Genomic DNA, 16,413 nt, shown 5'->3' on the forward strand with positions numbered 1-16,413 from the left:
AAAAAAAAAAAGAAAAAAGAAAAAGGAGAAAAAAAGAAAAAAAAAAAGGAAATCTAAACTGTGGAAGCATGTCCCTTGTTGGTATGTTTTTGTGGTGTCTATGGGCCCAGTCTCCATTTGTGCTAAGGCTCCTTTCGGTTGCCTTATTTACAGCAGGTGCTAGTTACATGTTGGCAACCCCTTCCCTCAAGGCACAGGTGTGGTTTCACAAGACAAATTCTTGGTGACAATCCCAGTACTCACAGTTCCCTCAGCACAGTTGCAGATACAGCTCTTCTATGACTGTGGTAAAGGAAATCACCTTAGCTTAAAAATAACTTGGAAAGAAGCAAATCATCACCTCTATCTGTTTCTAAGCCCAGGTTCACTTTCCGCTCCCATCCAGAGAGAAGCAAGCAAACCGCTGCACTGGCAGGAGACCTGCTGGGTTCACTGTAGCACAGAGGAAGAATGAGTGGAAGACTTTGAGGAGCAAAGTACTGTAAACCACTATTACTACCCAAAGCTCCTACTGTGAAACTACTCCTTAATATCCTTTGTCTACAATTGACAACAGGGTTCTTTCTCACAGCCAAAGTAGCATAAAGGGGATCAAATTCATTGAGTCATTCTGACATCTAACTCCCACTGAAGTCAAAGGAAGTCAAGCACCACAGTCTCTTTGTGGACTTGGGTTCTAGTGTAAAACAGAATGGGATTTGCTGTTTCAAAGGGAATGTACTGAATACAACTCCCTTCCACATGGATGATGAGTAGAGGGGAAAGAAGGGTAAGCTGTTCAGCCTCTGAATAAATAATACATCAACCAAAGTGACTGCGTTATTTAAACATGATTTCTATTAACTTTTACACAACACTCCCCAACACATCCTGTATTACAGAGAAAAGGAATGTTTGTAACAGTCAGAATAATCTCTGGTAAGTCACTAAAATCATGTTATTACCCACCCTCTATGTTCAGCCAATTGTGTGAATGGTGCCTCTCAACAGGCGCAGTTAAGGGCCACATGCAGATCTGAGACACTGTATTTGGTAGTTTCAAAGAGGTACACATTCTGGCTCATGTAATCTTTGAAACACATTGGAAAATGAAGAGCTCAGCATAGACTACTAAAAACTGATAGCTGCATGCAGCAATGCCCACACTAATCAGCACCATCAAGAGGAGTTCTTACTCTATTTCTTGCTCAGTACTTAGCCTGTGGATGCTTCTTTTAACATAGTCATTTATATAGAAAAGATTGGATTAGGACATAAAAAGAAAAGTGTGACCTAGGGACCCATACATCAGACAGGTTTGAAAGAGCTAAGATATCCTCCTTATCCTGCCTGACATGCTGAATGACCAGGAACAAGCCACTTAACCTGTTCTGTTCCCATCATCAGCCTTACTCAGAAAATTATTTTAGAAAATTTAAACTTCTGAAAAATTGTTTCTAATGATTGGATGAAGGATGGAACCACACTTAGACACCAGCTAAAGCAAGCAAACCAGAAAAAATTATCCAGACCACAGCTTTTATTAAAGTTTGTGTATTACAAGGTTAATCTTTGTGGCAAATTTGCACCGAAGTAACCCCACAAATTCTTTTCAGAAAAAGGACAATGATAGTAATGCCTCAGGCCAAAGGAAAGTTTTCCCTATCAACCAGGGTTTGTCAGCGCAACACTATTCTTATAGATTTTCCTATGACTTATCTTTCTCCCCTTCTGGATATCAAGATGTGCAAGTGCTTTGTGGGGTAGGAATGATATTCTCCAYTGCACAGCCTTTGCAGATTCTCATCCTAACTCATGAAGGTATGTGCCCACACAGTCATTGGTTAGCGATCTGAAGTCTGCAGATGTACCAATTAATTCCTGATTTGGTCCTTTAACTGGGAAGCTACTCACTCTTAGAMATGCTAGCATTTTGTGGTAAGATTTACTAAACATTCAAAGTAAACTCCTCAAATAAAGGCCACACTTATCTATCCCATCTCCTCAAGGCAAGACCTCAGACAGATGTTCCCAATCTGGCAGTGTGAAAGAGATAGATAGGAAATGGCCTCCGAGACACAGAGAATCCACAAAAAATGAAGATGGGAATGAAAGAAAAGGAATAGGAAAGGAACTAACATCCACAGTCTGTTCCTTCTGTTTCTCTAACCATACTTCCTGAAAGAGACTGCAGGTCATCTAACAAAAGCATTGACTGCCCTGAAGGTGACAAAAAAAATAAATGAGGGAGCCTGGGTGGTCAGCATAAACAGCACCTTTCCATCACTCCAGTGGAAAGAGTCAACCAATGTAGATCCTATGGAAGTCATTGGCACCAAATGCAGCATTGCACTTGGGGCACTTACGCTGCCGTGTGTCATAGCGCGTCTTAACACATTCAAAACAGAAGACATGAAAGCACTTGGTGAGCACAGCATCCTTTTTGCGCATGTTACAGCATGGGCAGGTCAGGCGGGCCTGCAAGACAGAAATGCCATAGTGAGGTCCCACTGCATTGCACTGGATAAGTTTAAAGATGACAGAAGATGAAGGTTTTCCCATTCTTCCTAAAGAAAAGTGTGTGGGGAGGGTGTTGTTTTGTTTTGTTTTGTTTTCATGTAAAACGGGTCTATAGTGCCAGAATCCAGACAAAGGATGTGAAATACCAAAAACAGGAGTACACAACCTTTTGSCCTTAAATAGAATTAAAGATGAAGACTGAAAGAGACAGGTACTCACTTTGTAATCTTTGATCTCCTCCATCAATATTTCATCACAGTTGGGTACCATATCAGGCTTCTTAGTGGTCTCCAGCTTCCTGCGTAGCCTAGAAATGTCCTCCTGCATAAAAACAGGAGACCAAGCGAGTGAGTAGTGTCCTCTCTCTCTCTCACTGCTTTCTCAGSGACCAAACAGAACTAGGACCTGTAACCAACACTACATTGTCTTAATTTGGTCCACTCATACTTTTATCCTTGCACTGTCCAATAGACTAATGACAATAACATCACTATCTAGTATCATGTGTACTGTCAGTTATCAATGGTCAAAACCTGAACTAACAAATACCTGATGAAGCTGAAGTAAAAGTGAAACTGTANAAAAAAAAAAAAAAAAAAAAAAAAAAAAAAAAAAAAAAAAAAAAAAAAAAAAAAAAAAAAAAAAAAAAAAAAAAGACTTATAACGAGCAGACAGTGAAGAAATTCACATAACTGGAACCCATTCCAAACTGAATGCATAAGGATGCAGACAGTAGGGGAGACAAAAGTTAAAAGATTGTGAGTGAGGCATATACTTCAGCTCTTTTGAAGTTGAACATCTCTTTCTCTCTAGTTACTCTGCTTTCCACAATCTCATCCTGGAAGTCATGTAACTTCTTCTGAGCTAGTTCTAGTTGTGCTTTCAGATCATCTGCAAGCTGGGCTGCATCCATGGCCTGAAAAAGACAGAGAAAGTAAGTCCTGATGATTTCTAGCCCCTTTATTTGGCAGTCCAAGACTGCTGACACRAGTAGTTCTAGGGATGCTGATACCTACCTTTTCAGTCTAATTTTGGTAGTTTCAACCAGAAGAACTGGAATTGTTCCCTAAATATCACTTCAATACTAAAATATCTTACTATCATCAAGGTCTAACCATTTAGCTTGAAAATTCCTCTTTACTCCAATAGAACCAACTCTTGTTGCACTATGACATGACACATCTCATTTAGAAAACTATTAATACCCATATATAATGTTTTTCTTATTTATGTATTTCCGGTCCTCCATCTTCTGCACTTTCTCTACTGAATTGTTTAGAGACAGTTGTATAACTAATTTAGAGAGAATTTCAAGATAAGCTCTTATTTTTTTAAATACAGCACATCATTTTCTTTTTCTTTTTGTATTTTAAATTATTTTTGTGGTTTTTTTTTAATTCAGCATATAATCTTCTTCTTCATCARTTCTCCTATTACTTAGAAATTTATTGATGCAGTGGAAATTACATAGTCAAGCTTCCTCAAAGACAGACTGTGATATCCAGCTCAAGTGATTGCACTGAGCTCCCTCATCTTCTCTCCTCTTCAAGGTGATATTTCTGTCTTCTCTTCTGTCTGTTCCAATGTTATTCATATGTTTCTACTGTGATTCAAAAAGGATGCCAGACTCAAACATGAGATTCAGTCTTAGATTCTACTTATAGCAGACCCTTTGTCTTTGATTACTTTATAAAGAAGTAAAATGAGCTCATTTTACTTTTCTATTTTCCTCATCTCCTCTAACTAAACCCAGTTACCTTCCCTTGGCTGTTGCCCTTTCTTCTACTTYCTCCTCCTTTCAACAGAGCCTCACTCCAACTCCCTAATCAGACTTTCAGAAAGACAAACCTATGCCCAGTTCTTCTTTAACAAAGGAACTATCAGTCTACACTTTTTAGGACTGTTCAGCCTTCTGACAAACTAGTCCAAATCCAGGGAATACTAAGCTTCTAAGCTTCATAACACCAACAACAGCTATGCACCTTCTATGCTTGCAGCAAGACAACAATCCCACCTTATGATCCTCYCCCCAAAAACAAAACAACAAAAAAATCCCAAAACACAATCATTCACCTTGCGTTTGTTCATTTCTAGGGCCTGTGTTCGAAGACCTAGTTCCTTCTCTCCTGTTCCAATACTGCTTTGCAGTAAGTGTTCCTTCTCTTCCAGCTTACGTACAACTTGTAACTGGGCATCCACCTTGGAAAGGGACAGAAAAAAGAARTAAGACGCATGTCCTGGAAGTCCTCAAGAGTCATCATGAAAGGTAWAAGCTAAAACTACTCCTGCCTACTCTTGACCCAGGAGCATCTCTTCAGCTTCTCTTTCTCTCATYGATGCAGATACACTGGTAGCCTAAAAACTTTTTTTTAAGGACCTCTCTGGTGAAATCTTTAACTCTAGTAGTCAAATACTTGCAACTATGATTTATTTTTTTTTGAATGTGGCTTAGAAACCTGTTCCAAAACTGTGAGCAGTTCCACCTTAGTTCCAAGAATGGCAGAAAATATATCCTGAAGCACTGTTACTGTAGAAAGATGACTTCCTATTGCCTCCTTCCTCTTGCTCTACACAGCAATGAATCTGCAGGACATTTTATGCTCATATGCAGTCTCTTTGTTGCTCATCAAGAAGGATGCCTTTGAAGTGTCTAATGCAGCATACCTAGGTGGATCAGCGAAACATTCCCTYCACCTTCCCATCAGTTCTTCTGTTCTCCCTCCTTCTGTAAGGTTACCTGTGTCTTCAGTGTCAAAACTTGGTCTGCCAACTCCTCCTTCTCCTCCTTCAGCAGTTTGTGGATCTGGTTGGATTTGATGCGTTCTGACATCAGCTTGAAGTTGGCATCATCCTTCTCCCGCAGCTGCTGCATCAGGCGGATGTTCTGTTCCTGCATGTCCTCAAAGGCTTGGCCCGTGACATCCATTTCTGAGAGCAGCGCCTCTTCTTCCTGCAAGACGATAAAATGTTTTAGCACAATGGTCTCCTGTACCTATACAATGAAACTGAACATCTTACTCAGAAACACCAAACCCAGCACAGATGAACAAAAGATGCAAAAGATGCATCAGTTTCTGCCTTCCCCCTAAAAAAAGAAAAAAAAACTCTCTAGAAGTATGCACCAAAGGAAAGATGGTATAGATTTAGAGGTTGTACAAAAGAGATGGTTATTCCTGCAAATATTCACAGATTGGCTTACCTGCTGGGAAAATCAACTGTGGCAGTCATCTCCAGAAACGGTACTGGAAAGAAATGCTCTCCCAGTTAGCTTAATAGCTGTCTTACAAACTAGGACAGTAATTCTACACATRGACCACTCAACAGCTCCCAAATAACTAGCTGCCAAGCTCTTTAAACAATTTAACTATTTCAGCATTAGTTGAGAACTGTTTTGCACTATGAACAAACGTAAGCTCTAAAAAGGTGTATCTCAAGCCTCCAGTCACTGGCTTGCCTCTCCCTTACTAAGGTGGTCCTGCTCTCTCAGATTATCCTATTCCACAGGAAGGAGCTTATATCAGAGCACCRTGCAGATGTGCTGATTACATGTACTGTGTAGATAAAATATTTTTTAAAATGAAACAGTGACCTCTGCATCTAGACCTTGGCCCTCTGTGCTCTTCACCTAGGCCACTAAGGCCATACAGACAATTAAACATGCCCCCACACCCAAAACCACCATGAGCTTTGTTATCTCTATTTTTTTTTTCTTTCAGTAAACAAAAATAAAAGCAGTACCACTTCTGGCAAATACAGARGGGAAATGTCTTCCCTCAAATACCTTCAGGTAACAGCTAGGAAGATTATTTGCCTCCCAGGTGCCCAAGCCAAGACAGAACTTGCTCATAACCTCTCACCTGCTTAGCCATGGCAAGTTTCTTCTGTAAATACTCAATCTGTTCCTCCACTGCTCGGATCTTGCGGAGTGCATCTTCATCAGCCATCTTTTTACTTTCCTTTTTCTCCTTGTCTTCCAGTTCTTTCACCCTCTGCCTCAGTTCCTCCAGCTATAGCAAGGATGAAAGAGAAATGGATGAAAGAGAAATGAGACTAAACACAAGAATGTGGTCCAGACAGTTAAGAACCTGTTAAGAAATGTTAAGAAATTTTCTAAAATACTAAAGAATGTCCTCAAAACACAAGAAAAGAAAACACACCTCTTAATCTTGACAGGACACTACTGGTAGATGGACCATTAAAATAAGCTGTAAGACTAAGATCTTGATTTTGAAATCCTTGAAAACGCCACAGTGCCTTATATCAGAGCAGGAACATTAACTTTAGTCTCTTYTAGTTGAATAATTCTGTTCAGCCTAAGCTCTCATTGCAGCTCCATTCAGATGCAATATTTTTCAATTTTTTGCCTGATTTTCTTGTCCAAATCTCTCTTTGAATACMTTAAGTAATAATATTTGTCTAATTAGCTGTCTAGCCCCTCTATCCTTTTTAGGTCTTTCCAATATTTGTAATGATGTAATACTGATAGCCTGCAAGCAACTGCAATAGAGAACAAAAYACATCTTTGCAAGAACAACTGCCTTTATCATCAGTGAGGAAAACACTGTCCCTTAGAAGGAACATATCCAAAATCTCCTATCTTCTCAGCTGTCCAAATCTTTCTCCTAAATGATGAAGACTAGGAGAGAAACAACCTCCAGTACGAAGACAAAAAACACAGCTCAGGTTCTTCTCAAATCCTCTTCAAGTAACGTAAAAAAGAGAAAAAGGGAAGAGAAAGGAGATTTACTTCAGCTTTTGCCTTCTTCTCAGCGGCCATGAGCTGCACTTTGTCTCTCTGTTCCTTGGGGGCGGAGCGGTACATATCYAATAGCAGCTTCATCTCCTTCTGGCTTTCCTGGGCCTTCCTAGAAACAAAGAGATAAGACCATGAGAGTACAGCCAAAAAGCTACACTTATGTGACCAGCCTGACAGCAAGAACAATATTCTCTCTGCCTTCCACATGTTGGTGTATGGAGTATCTTCRACTCATCTCATCCTAGCAACATAAGTAATCTTAGGGCACATACTGGAGACTGAAAAAGAACACGTTCAGGCATATATGGATTGAAAAACAAAGAGAAAAAGAAAAAGAAAAACATGTATCATAACAGYAAGCAACAAGCTATCCATCAGTGCCTTCATACTGATCAAGGACAGGGAAGACTAYTGCATCTGTAAAGCTTTACATTATTGTAATGACAACAACAAAAAAAATTACCGGACCTAAACTGCAAAGTATCTGGTTAGGGTTTTCTTTATGCCTCAGGCTATCATAGGAGAATTATATTGTTCAAATCATAATCTGATGAAAAGGGTGCCAGAAAACTCCAAATTCAGTAGCTAAGCTTATAAATAAGGGCTACAAGTCATTTACATGAATGTCTCAGAATAGGCACAACTCAAGCATGGAAGGGAGAGACAGCAACTCTTACTTGAGCTCAGCCTTCAGCTGCTTGATCACTTCAGCCTCCTTCTTTCTTCCATCTTCATGCTTCCCTTTCTCCTTTTCTTTGGACTCTCTCTCCTTCTCAGACTCCTTCTGCTTCTGCTTTTCTCGCTCTCGTTCCTTTTCCTTTTCTTTCTCTTTCTCTCGCTCTCTCTCTTTCTCTTTTTCCTTCTCTCGTTCCCTCTCCCTCTCCCGTCTTTCTCGYTCCCGTTCCTCTTCATCTCGCCTGGCCTTTGCTTCACCAGCATCTTCAGAAGCAGCCTTGGGGACAGATGCTTGTGCAGAAGGATCATCAGGCTCCTGCTTGATCTCTGGAGGTTCTTCCTTCGTGTCTTCAGTGCTGGACTGGGACTGTAAGAGAGCACTACCGCTGCGAGAGCGAATCTGTTGTGGAATAGCAACAGAGAAAACACAAAGAGACACAAACAACTAAGTAASTCAGAGTTATCCCTTCTTCCTCAGTATTCCCAGCTCCCTTCTTGCATAACTCCTTCACAAGTGCTACTGCTAAATTTTTTAAGAAGCCCGCAAAAATACAGAAGGAAGTCCATTTACTCAGTGASTAGTACAAATGCAGGGCTACTTTCTAGAGCTCCACTGAAAATTACACAGCATACTGCATCTTCTGTCAGAAAGGCTGATAATACAGGTAAGGCCTGGCAGCCTTCATCCTTCTCCTAAGCACTATCTGCTCTCTTCCAGCTTTCCTGCTCTGATACCTTGCTCAAGTCGGATTGGGCCTCTCTCAGTTTGCGCTTGTACCTCAACACCTCTCCCTTCAGCTGGTGGTTGTGATTCTGGAGACTGCTAATGAGATGACGCATCTCCCGATTAATTGGACCTACAAAAATGAAGCACAAATGATAGTAAGCAGCCACAGTTTTGCTGATCTTGAGAGGAATTAAGAGATGGAGAAAAAAATAAATTGCAAAGAATCAAAGTAAGATTATAACAACTCTGTTCCACGAGAGAGTAACACAATATATTCACAGAAGTTATGCCAGTTTTATGTTACACTATGTCTTTGCAAATTTCCAGCCCTAAATTCCCTTTAACATTACTTTTTCCCATATTCCTACTCTAAATCTGAATGTGRATAATATGTCATACTATCAAAAACCTTTGTGATTTAAATGCTACTTTAGAGATACCTTCTTTTTTCTTTCTGATGAACTTTGAACATTACTGATTTCCTATCCAGCTTGTAATCCCAGACGTGTAAATTCATTCCTCTCAGAAGCAGTTTCTAATAATACAGAGTACTGTATCCCACAGAATCCCTATGCTATGATAAAACAGGTTTTTGCAAAATATTTTAAAACATTTTTAGATGTATTTTTCAACACCTAAAAGTAAGTCAGATAACACCAAACTGGCCTCCTCCAGACTATATTAAAAGCTTTCTTTCCCCTGAGGTAGAGGGAMCTGCCTGAACAAGCATTTAACAACAGAAAAAGAATCAAAGCAGGTGTTGTACTGCAATGCAGCCTCTAATGGGCTTTTTGTTTTCTTTGTTTTTAAACATAAAAGAAGGGAACTCCATACCTGCTTGTTCATTGGCAGCAAGTGTCTGTTCAAACTCTATCCTCAACATCTCATATTCTTTGCGGACTTGTGCCAGGGTATCTTCTAGCTGAATAACCTCCGTGCGTAGCTTCTTGTGAAGGCTGACCTCATCTCTCTGAGGAATAAGAAGGGGATGGAAATTAGTACTGCAACCTTGAAATACCTCTCAACTCATCAACATGACATACAACAATAGGTTAATTAGAATTTAGAAGACAAATTTCCTGACTACTTCCAGAGTCACYTAGGCCAATCAACAGTGATGGCTAATGGCAAGACAATATCCCCTAGTCTAATGAGCCCTGSGAAAATACAAATAGAGAGATGATACAGCTACCTCAATTAGTTCCACCTGGCGCTGATGTGTAGTGCGGGTGCCATGAAGTAGAGTGCGGGCCTCATCAAGATGGGCCTTTAGCTGCAGACTTTCATTATACAAAACAGAAAATTGGGACTGCATGCAGCGATATTCTGGGGTCTCCTTCACAGCYTCTTCCACTGCTCGTCGCAGCTCAACCTGGCCAGGACAAAAGGAGATGTCACATTATGTCCTGGTCTTCAGCATCCCTTTTTCAAGGTAGGTTAACAGTGAATCAAGCTGATAGAGTGGCAGTAGTATAAGCATTTTAAAAGCCTCAAAGACAAAAAAGTATAATAGTATTGCAGAGAAGTAGACGCAAGGGATACACTTTTGTAGCAACTTCAGAAACAATTTGTCATCTCACCCTGCTTCTATGTAGTAAGCTGTTTCCCTCACATAGCCACGTAACAAGATTTTTTGATTCTCAAGTTTTGCACTAGTTTCAAAGGTATGAGCTAGGAAAACAAGGAAAACTTTAACCAATTTTCTATAAAACTATAATCACTTGATTCAGTAAAGATGGAAGTGCAGAAAAGTATGATAGAAGACTAGAGAAATTATAGGTCCAGCTGGGCATTCATGTTAAGTTTTAAACAACATGAGCCACAACGACCAAAAACAAAAGAAAGGAAGAAAGAGCAGAAGTACAGAATCTGAATTTTCCTTAAATAAAAATTTAGCAAGAGTGTAAAATAATATAAGTGAAACAGATACATATACACACACATACAGCTTAACATTAGAGAAAAGGAAGGCTGTACTGCACACAGTACTTCCCTCAAAATGAGTTCAAATGGATAAAAGAGGATTTACAGGTGTCTCAGGACTGTTCCTGGAACTTCATTTTTGAAACCTGGGTAATCAGCTAAGGCAATTCTCCTAAAACGCTAGCATATGTTATTGAGCATCATGACAAAATTTAGATTAACTAGATACGATCCTGAAGATCAAATATACCATAGATTCACAGCTTTTTATGCCATTACTATATAATAACAGCAGGACATAAGGAATTCATATTCTGTGTCCTATCCATTTGGAGTTCCCTTTTTTTACATTTAAAAACAAACCCATTCTGCCACATGCAGAAGATTTAAATGCAGCTACTGTTCCAAGAGATTAGCTTCACCTGAACAAGTTCTTTGAATTCTTTCAGCTCCCTGTCCACTGAGTAGATTGGTGGGGGGGAGAAGGCTGAGGAGGGAGTCAAGACAAAATTAGTTTTAACCAGMGATCATTAAAAATGTACCAAAAAGGAAAACAGGAAATAAAGACCACCACGACTTTCATAGGTACCACCAGGTGTCACTAACGCACTGAACTGCAAGCACCAGTCACACAAACATGTTAGATTCTAATACTCTGTGCAAAATAGAACCCACCTAAAGAGAGAACACTGCTGTTGGACAGTTGCTCTGGGTTCAAGGCACCATACAAGGAGGAAAAGGCATTACCAAGTTAGGACAGACTTCTCTGAGCAAATCCCACTGCACTCCTCCACATTTCCTCCCTGCTTTCCTTCATTAAGCTTCCTTTCCTGACCTCTGGTTTCTGCTGGCACACTATGCCATATAGAGCAGGGGACTCTGCCCTCAGCCTGACTCTACTAAGGTGTATAAACCGAGGTATCAAACCGCCTTGGGTATTTGGTGGGGACACCTCCAGATGRGTGCCATGAACTGGGTGGAGGGGGTTTGTTCCAGTTATGCAGTGAAAATATATAAAGGATCATTAAAGAGGCTTTCCAGTGACATAGTACAGCAAGACAGAGTGTTACCAACCACATCAGGATACCTTCATCCTCACACAGGTACACATCTCCCACCTTGAGTTTTTCATTCTGTGTCGTTACTTCCTCGAGATCCTGGCGCAGTTCTTCCAGTTCATTGAGACGATTCCCAGCAAGCTCTTTATTCTCCTCCAGCTCTGCATTCATCTCTTCAAACTGTTGGAGACAACACACTTGTAAACCCCACTACTAGCATATCTTTTGAGGGCACTAATTAAGTGGCTGTCTCTACAGTAACAGAAACAGCTAAGAGTCTCATCATTACTAACTGCCTACTTCCATCAGGTTTGTTTTKTAAGTAGAGAACTAACACAAAATGCAAAATGTCTTGTCACACAGGAGACTTGTAGGAAAGTTGGTATTTAAATTCAGTTCCAAACTGGGACCTAACAACATCTCTGTGTCTCTATTCTTCTCCTTGCCCAAAATGATCCTCTGGCATTACCTTGCGAGCATTAATGGTGATTGTGCCCCCATAGAGGCTGCTCCCAGCTCCATACACCTTGTAGCCTTTGGAATTTACCTGCAAAAAAGGCAACAGATTTTGTAAGTACCCAATTAAATGCCWAGACTCTGCTGATAAAGCAAATTCAAAACTGAAAAATGTACTTTACGGATTTTATCACAAAGTGCCTAGGAAGATGTCATTCAGTTCAAACTATACCCTTCTCTTGGATTTTCTGGCAAARAGGACAGTGCTTACCCGTTCTAAAACATCTGCTAAGTGACGATTGAGTCGCTGTTCTCTTTTGCGGATTTTGTCRATATCCCACTGAAGATCATCAATCATAGTCTCCAATACAGACACCCGAGACTCTGCAGTCTCCACTTTCTCTTGTAGCTTGGAGAACTGCAATCAGAATAGTGTTTCAGACAACATACTGAAACTAAAGTTTTCCAAGATTGCTCAATATTAACTTTAGTCCTGATTCCTGTGCTTTCCACTTGTTTTTTGCTATGTGGACAGATTACTTTCTGAATTGTTCTAAATTTTTGACTAGCCAAATCACAACGCAGCRAAAATACACACAAATACAAACAAAACTGAAAACAGAAAAGGGGCAAGAAGTTGGTATTAGCTGGCAGCAGATGGAGGCATCTATCCAAGCACATTAAAAGGCATTTGTTAAGCCTTTTAAATACTTYTGCTCATCTATTACACCCATGGTTGAAGTACTTGCTGCATTAGCATTAAACTAGGAATGACACAAATGGAAAAAAACAAAAGGAAAAATGGTGGTAACGTGAATACCTTAACAACTAGGATCATATTATAACTAACACTGTTACACTTCCACAAGTCAAGTTCCTCTAATGTTTATACAGCCACCTTAGCATCACCTCACCATTTCTTCTGCTGCCTTTTCTTCCAAAACTGAATCCATGCAACTCATTGATCCATCTGATTTTTTGCTTCAGTGATGTAATAAGTAAATACTGTTGAATCACAYAGAAAAATGTGAAATTCTCCACAACTCTTTCCTTAACCTTTATTCAGAATCTGATTTCCAGTTTTTGTTGCTCCTGTCCTTCTCCAAGGCAATAATCTGCTTTCTAAATTATGGTTACCACAATTATTCTAAGTAGGAAACTATCGAGCACAGATTATTAGAGAGATTATTTCTCTCTCCTTTTTATACCTCCTGAGACATGACTCGGTGCTTCTCCTGAAGAAGATCAGCTAGTTCCTGCAGCCGCCCATTTTCCTGTGAGAGGTAGGAATTTAGCTCCAGGACTGCTTCTTCCATCAATGAAATATCTGAAAGATGCAYGAGGAACAGGAAATGAACAAAAGCCAAGGAGAATTGGTTTTAATTCTTCAATAGAACAAGAAAAAATAAAATAGAAAATTATATCTCTATTTAACTCCCAACCATTATTTTCTCTAGTAGGAGGTTTCTGAAGCTCATTTCTAGCCACACAAACCTTCCTCTTGTAGTCACGAAGCAAAAGGCTCTGCAATTTAAGATACTATGCACTCTTGATTGTCAGTTATGGTCCTCTAATCATTGCTCACCTGTTATTGTCAGCAAAACAGAACATGCCCTTGTAGACYAGTGACACTATACTGCAAGTCAAATTCAAAACTGTACACTTCTGACTCAACAGGCGGCTTCGCATAATATACGAGATCATGAATTATAGCAACTAAGGACACGCAACACTGCATTCACACCAGAACTGCTACAAGTGTGAAAYTGCCAACTAAGAACGTAATACTTCATTATACTACTGCCAGATTTGCCAGAACTCTTCTATCAGAGAAGGTAAAACACTTTGAGTAATAGCAAAATTAAGGAGTTTGAAAAYTGAGGCCAATTTATTTCAGCAACTAAATAAGCATGAGAAGAACTAGGCCTTAATACCTTCAATGCAAKACCAGCCCTAGATCAGAGGTAGGTGGGGATCCTTGGCTACCAGCCAGCTCAGTCATACCTCCACTATTCAGCTTGTTGGACAGGACATCCATTTTCTCCTGCAGCTTGTCATACATTGTCACAATCTGGGCAACAGCACGGCGGGAGGACTCTACACGCTCCTGTAGCTGAGACTCTATCTCCTCACTAGTACTGCTGGCCAGGGTGGCTAGGAAGGAGAATGCTGGCTCCAGACCTTCACCTTGGAATAGAAAGAGTTGCACAAAGTAAACACGCTTTGTCAAGCAACATAATACTAGCCCTTATAACTGGAGAAATTATGATACCCTTGAGATGCCTCCAGATGCCTCACCTCGTTCCCTCTCATCTTTGCGCTCCTGATTACTGTCTGAATCCGGTTCAGGTTCTGGTACCACAAGGGCTTTTCGTTCAGACAGAAGGTCTCCAAGACCTTGGTCCAAGTCGAAACGTTTAAGGATGATGCGAATATTTTCATCAAACTGGAAGATGGGTCAGGCAAAAAAGGATAAAGAGCAGCTATGAAATAACTGMGCATAGGTGAGTAGAAGAGGGGACAAGGGCAAATACCATAACAAAGTACATTACTAACCTGGTTCCAGTAACGATTGATAATCAGCAGAGAGGCATCATCAGTGGCCTGCCGTCGCTCTAGCTTCTCAATGTGTTCCCGTAGCTCATCTTCAATTGCTTGCCGCTGGTCCAGCATCTCTGCTAGTTTACGGTTCTTGGTCTGCAATGTCCGGATGTCGAGTTCCTCCTGCGCAGAAGCACAAGTCAGACACAGCAATGCATTTGACACTGGCATGTTCCATACAAGCAAGGACACTGGGCTCAGAAAGGAGGAAATAAAACGCTTCTGTTCCCAGATAAGCATGAATTTGAGTGCATGCATACAATGAAGACGTACCGTCGAGGAAACACCACCTAGCTTAATGGTCTCCACTGTGGTCCCTGAATCTTCAACCCCTGCCTTCTTCTCTGGGGGTGCAGAGGGGCCAGGCTCTGCAGCGGCCCGTTTATTCCCAATTCCAGACATGGTGGCTGATGTGTAGAGACTCCCCCTTCTCTAAATTCTGCCTTAACATTAAAGAAAACAATTAAAAWAGACAGTAAACACACACACACACAAACAGGCGCACACACGCGCACAGTCAACTACACGTAGGGTTTTTAATGTTCCAATTCATAATGATAAGATGCCCAATACATTACAGGAAATCTAACTCAGAAGGTTTTGAAAAATAATGTTCAAAATCAAGCAGCYCCAATACAGCTATCACTGTGAATAAGACAATAAAAGAAATAACATAGTATTAGAGCCACTGTTCAGTAATGATCAGAAACAATCACTGTACTTTGTCAGCCCCATTTGGGGGGGAGGGGGAGAATCATGTAAGTTCAGTCTCTGGCTTTTCTATCTCTCTGTTTTAATAAAAATGATTTGTGCTTGCCTTTTACAAGGGACTGTATAAGCTAAAGACTTCTTGAGTTTGTATATACTTTGTATCATCTAAATTCTTATTATATCAATATGCACAGTCAATTAAAGCAGAAGGCAGCAGCTCAAAGATGAGCCCTAGAAGAGTTTACATAAAGACCTTAGAAATACTAGTAAATAGGAAAGGTAATTCCAGGAAATATTTGTAAAGACTCACATGACAAGTTTTACTGTGTGTGTTTCAAAAGAGAGACAAACATTTTCAGAGGATATCTGGGACCGAATTAATGCAACCTCAAGAACTTTAGACTACTATTTCCACATTTTTTTATTATTATTAAAGAACAAATATTTCTTCAAAGAGTTCCCAAAATAAATATAGCTGCTAGTGCGGGACATGGAAACAAATTASATCTTCATTCGATGTAAGCAGCATTCTTCTCCCATAATCACTAGTCAATCCACAGGTCTCTCTCTATCTCCAAACTGAATAAAATACATAAGTAAATAAAAATCATAGTATACAAATAAGATTTGTATWTTTCCATTTTAGTGGAAAATGGCACTTACACTGCAACTAAGGATTACAAGATGACCCTGCCTGTAGTTATGTRCTTGCTTTATTTGAGTAGTTCTATTGAAAGTAATGAGACTATTGTATTTTTAAGATTAAGCCGGTACACTGATGGCTTTGCCAATCTTATTTCAAGAAGCATTTTACCTTGACAATGGCTTTCACCATACCAAGAATAGTATTAAAACTACTTCAAAATGAGTTACTGAATTACCAAACGTCTCTCCTATAAGCCATCTTGAAATGTAAATATTAAATACATCTCTAATTTAAAAATATATTTCAAAGACAACCTTCATTTAACAATTTTCCTCCTTTCAGCATGTAATTCAGTGGGTAA

General features: G+C 39.9%; 1 protein-coding gene across 5 annotated transcripts in view; it reads right to left on the bottom strand.

Annotated features, from left to right (window-relative positions):
* Positions 1–1,501: 1,501 nt before the first annotated feature.
* The window catches only part of RNF20 (ring finger protein 20), a 15,522-nt gene continuing 610 nt past the window's right edge, over positions 1,502–16,413 (bottom strand). For 3 of the 5 annotated variants that reach the window (XM_085299962.1, XM_085299964.1, XM_085299965.1), the window contains exons 2-20: positions 14,969–15,134; positions 14,651–14,818; positions 14,393–14,540; positions 14,099–14,281; positions 13,303–13,421; positions 12,366–12,512; positions 12,108–12,185; positions 11,699–11,818; positions 9,850–10,029; positions 9,492–9,627; positions 8,666–8,787; positions 7,933–8,330; positions 7,247–7,364; positions 6,357–6,506; positions 5,237–5,449; positions 4,573–4,698; positions 3,275–3,415; positions 2,719–2,820; positions 1,502–2,457 (exon numbers count right to left, since the gene is read on the bottom strand). In XM_085299962.1, the coding sequence (XP_085156088.1) occupies positions 2,281–2,457; positions 2,719–2,820; positions 3,275–3,415; positions 4,573–4,698; positions 5,237–5,449; positions 6,357–6,506; positions 7,247–7,364; positions 7,933–8,330; positions 8,666–8,787; positions 9,492–9,627; positions 9,850–10,029; positions 11,699–11,818; positions 12,108–12,185; positions 12,366–12,512; positions 13,303–13,421; positions 14,099–14,281; positions 14,393–14,540; positions 14,651–14,818; positions 14,969–15,097 (2,955 nt within the window). In that variant the 5' untranslated portion in view covers positions 15,098–15,134 and the 3' untranslated portion in view covers positions 1,502–2,280. Of the gene's footprint in view, positions 2,458–2,718; positions 2,821–3,274; positions 3,416–4,572; positions 4,699–5,236; positions 5,450–6,356; positions 6,507–7,246; positions 7,365–7,932; positions 8,331–8,665; positions 8,788–9,491; positions 9,628–9,849; positions 10,030–11,698; positions 11,819–12,107; positions 12,186–12,365; positions 12,513–13,302; positions 13,422–14,098; positions 14,282–14,392; positions 14,541–14,650; positions 14,819–14,968; positions 15,139–16,413 lie in introns of all 5 variants that reach the window. The other 2 variants (XM_085299963.1, XM_085299960.1) reach the window with 1 other exon arrangement.

This window comes from Rhea americana, unplaced genomic scaffold (assembly GCF_003343005.1).
Source record: "Rhea americana isolate MKP2758 unplaced genomic scaffold, rheAme1 scaffold_158, whole genome shotgun sequence".
NCBI lineage: Eukaryota > Metazoa > Chordata > Aves > Rheiformes > Rheidae > Rhea > Rhea americana.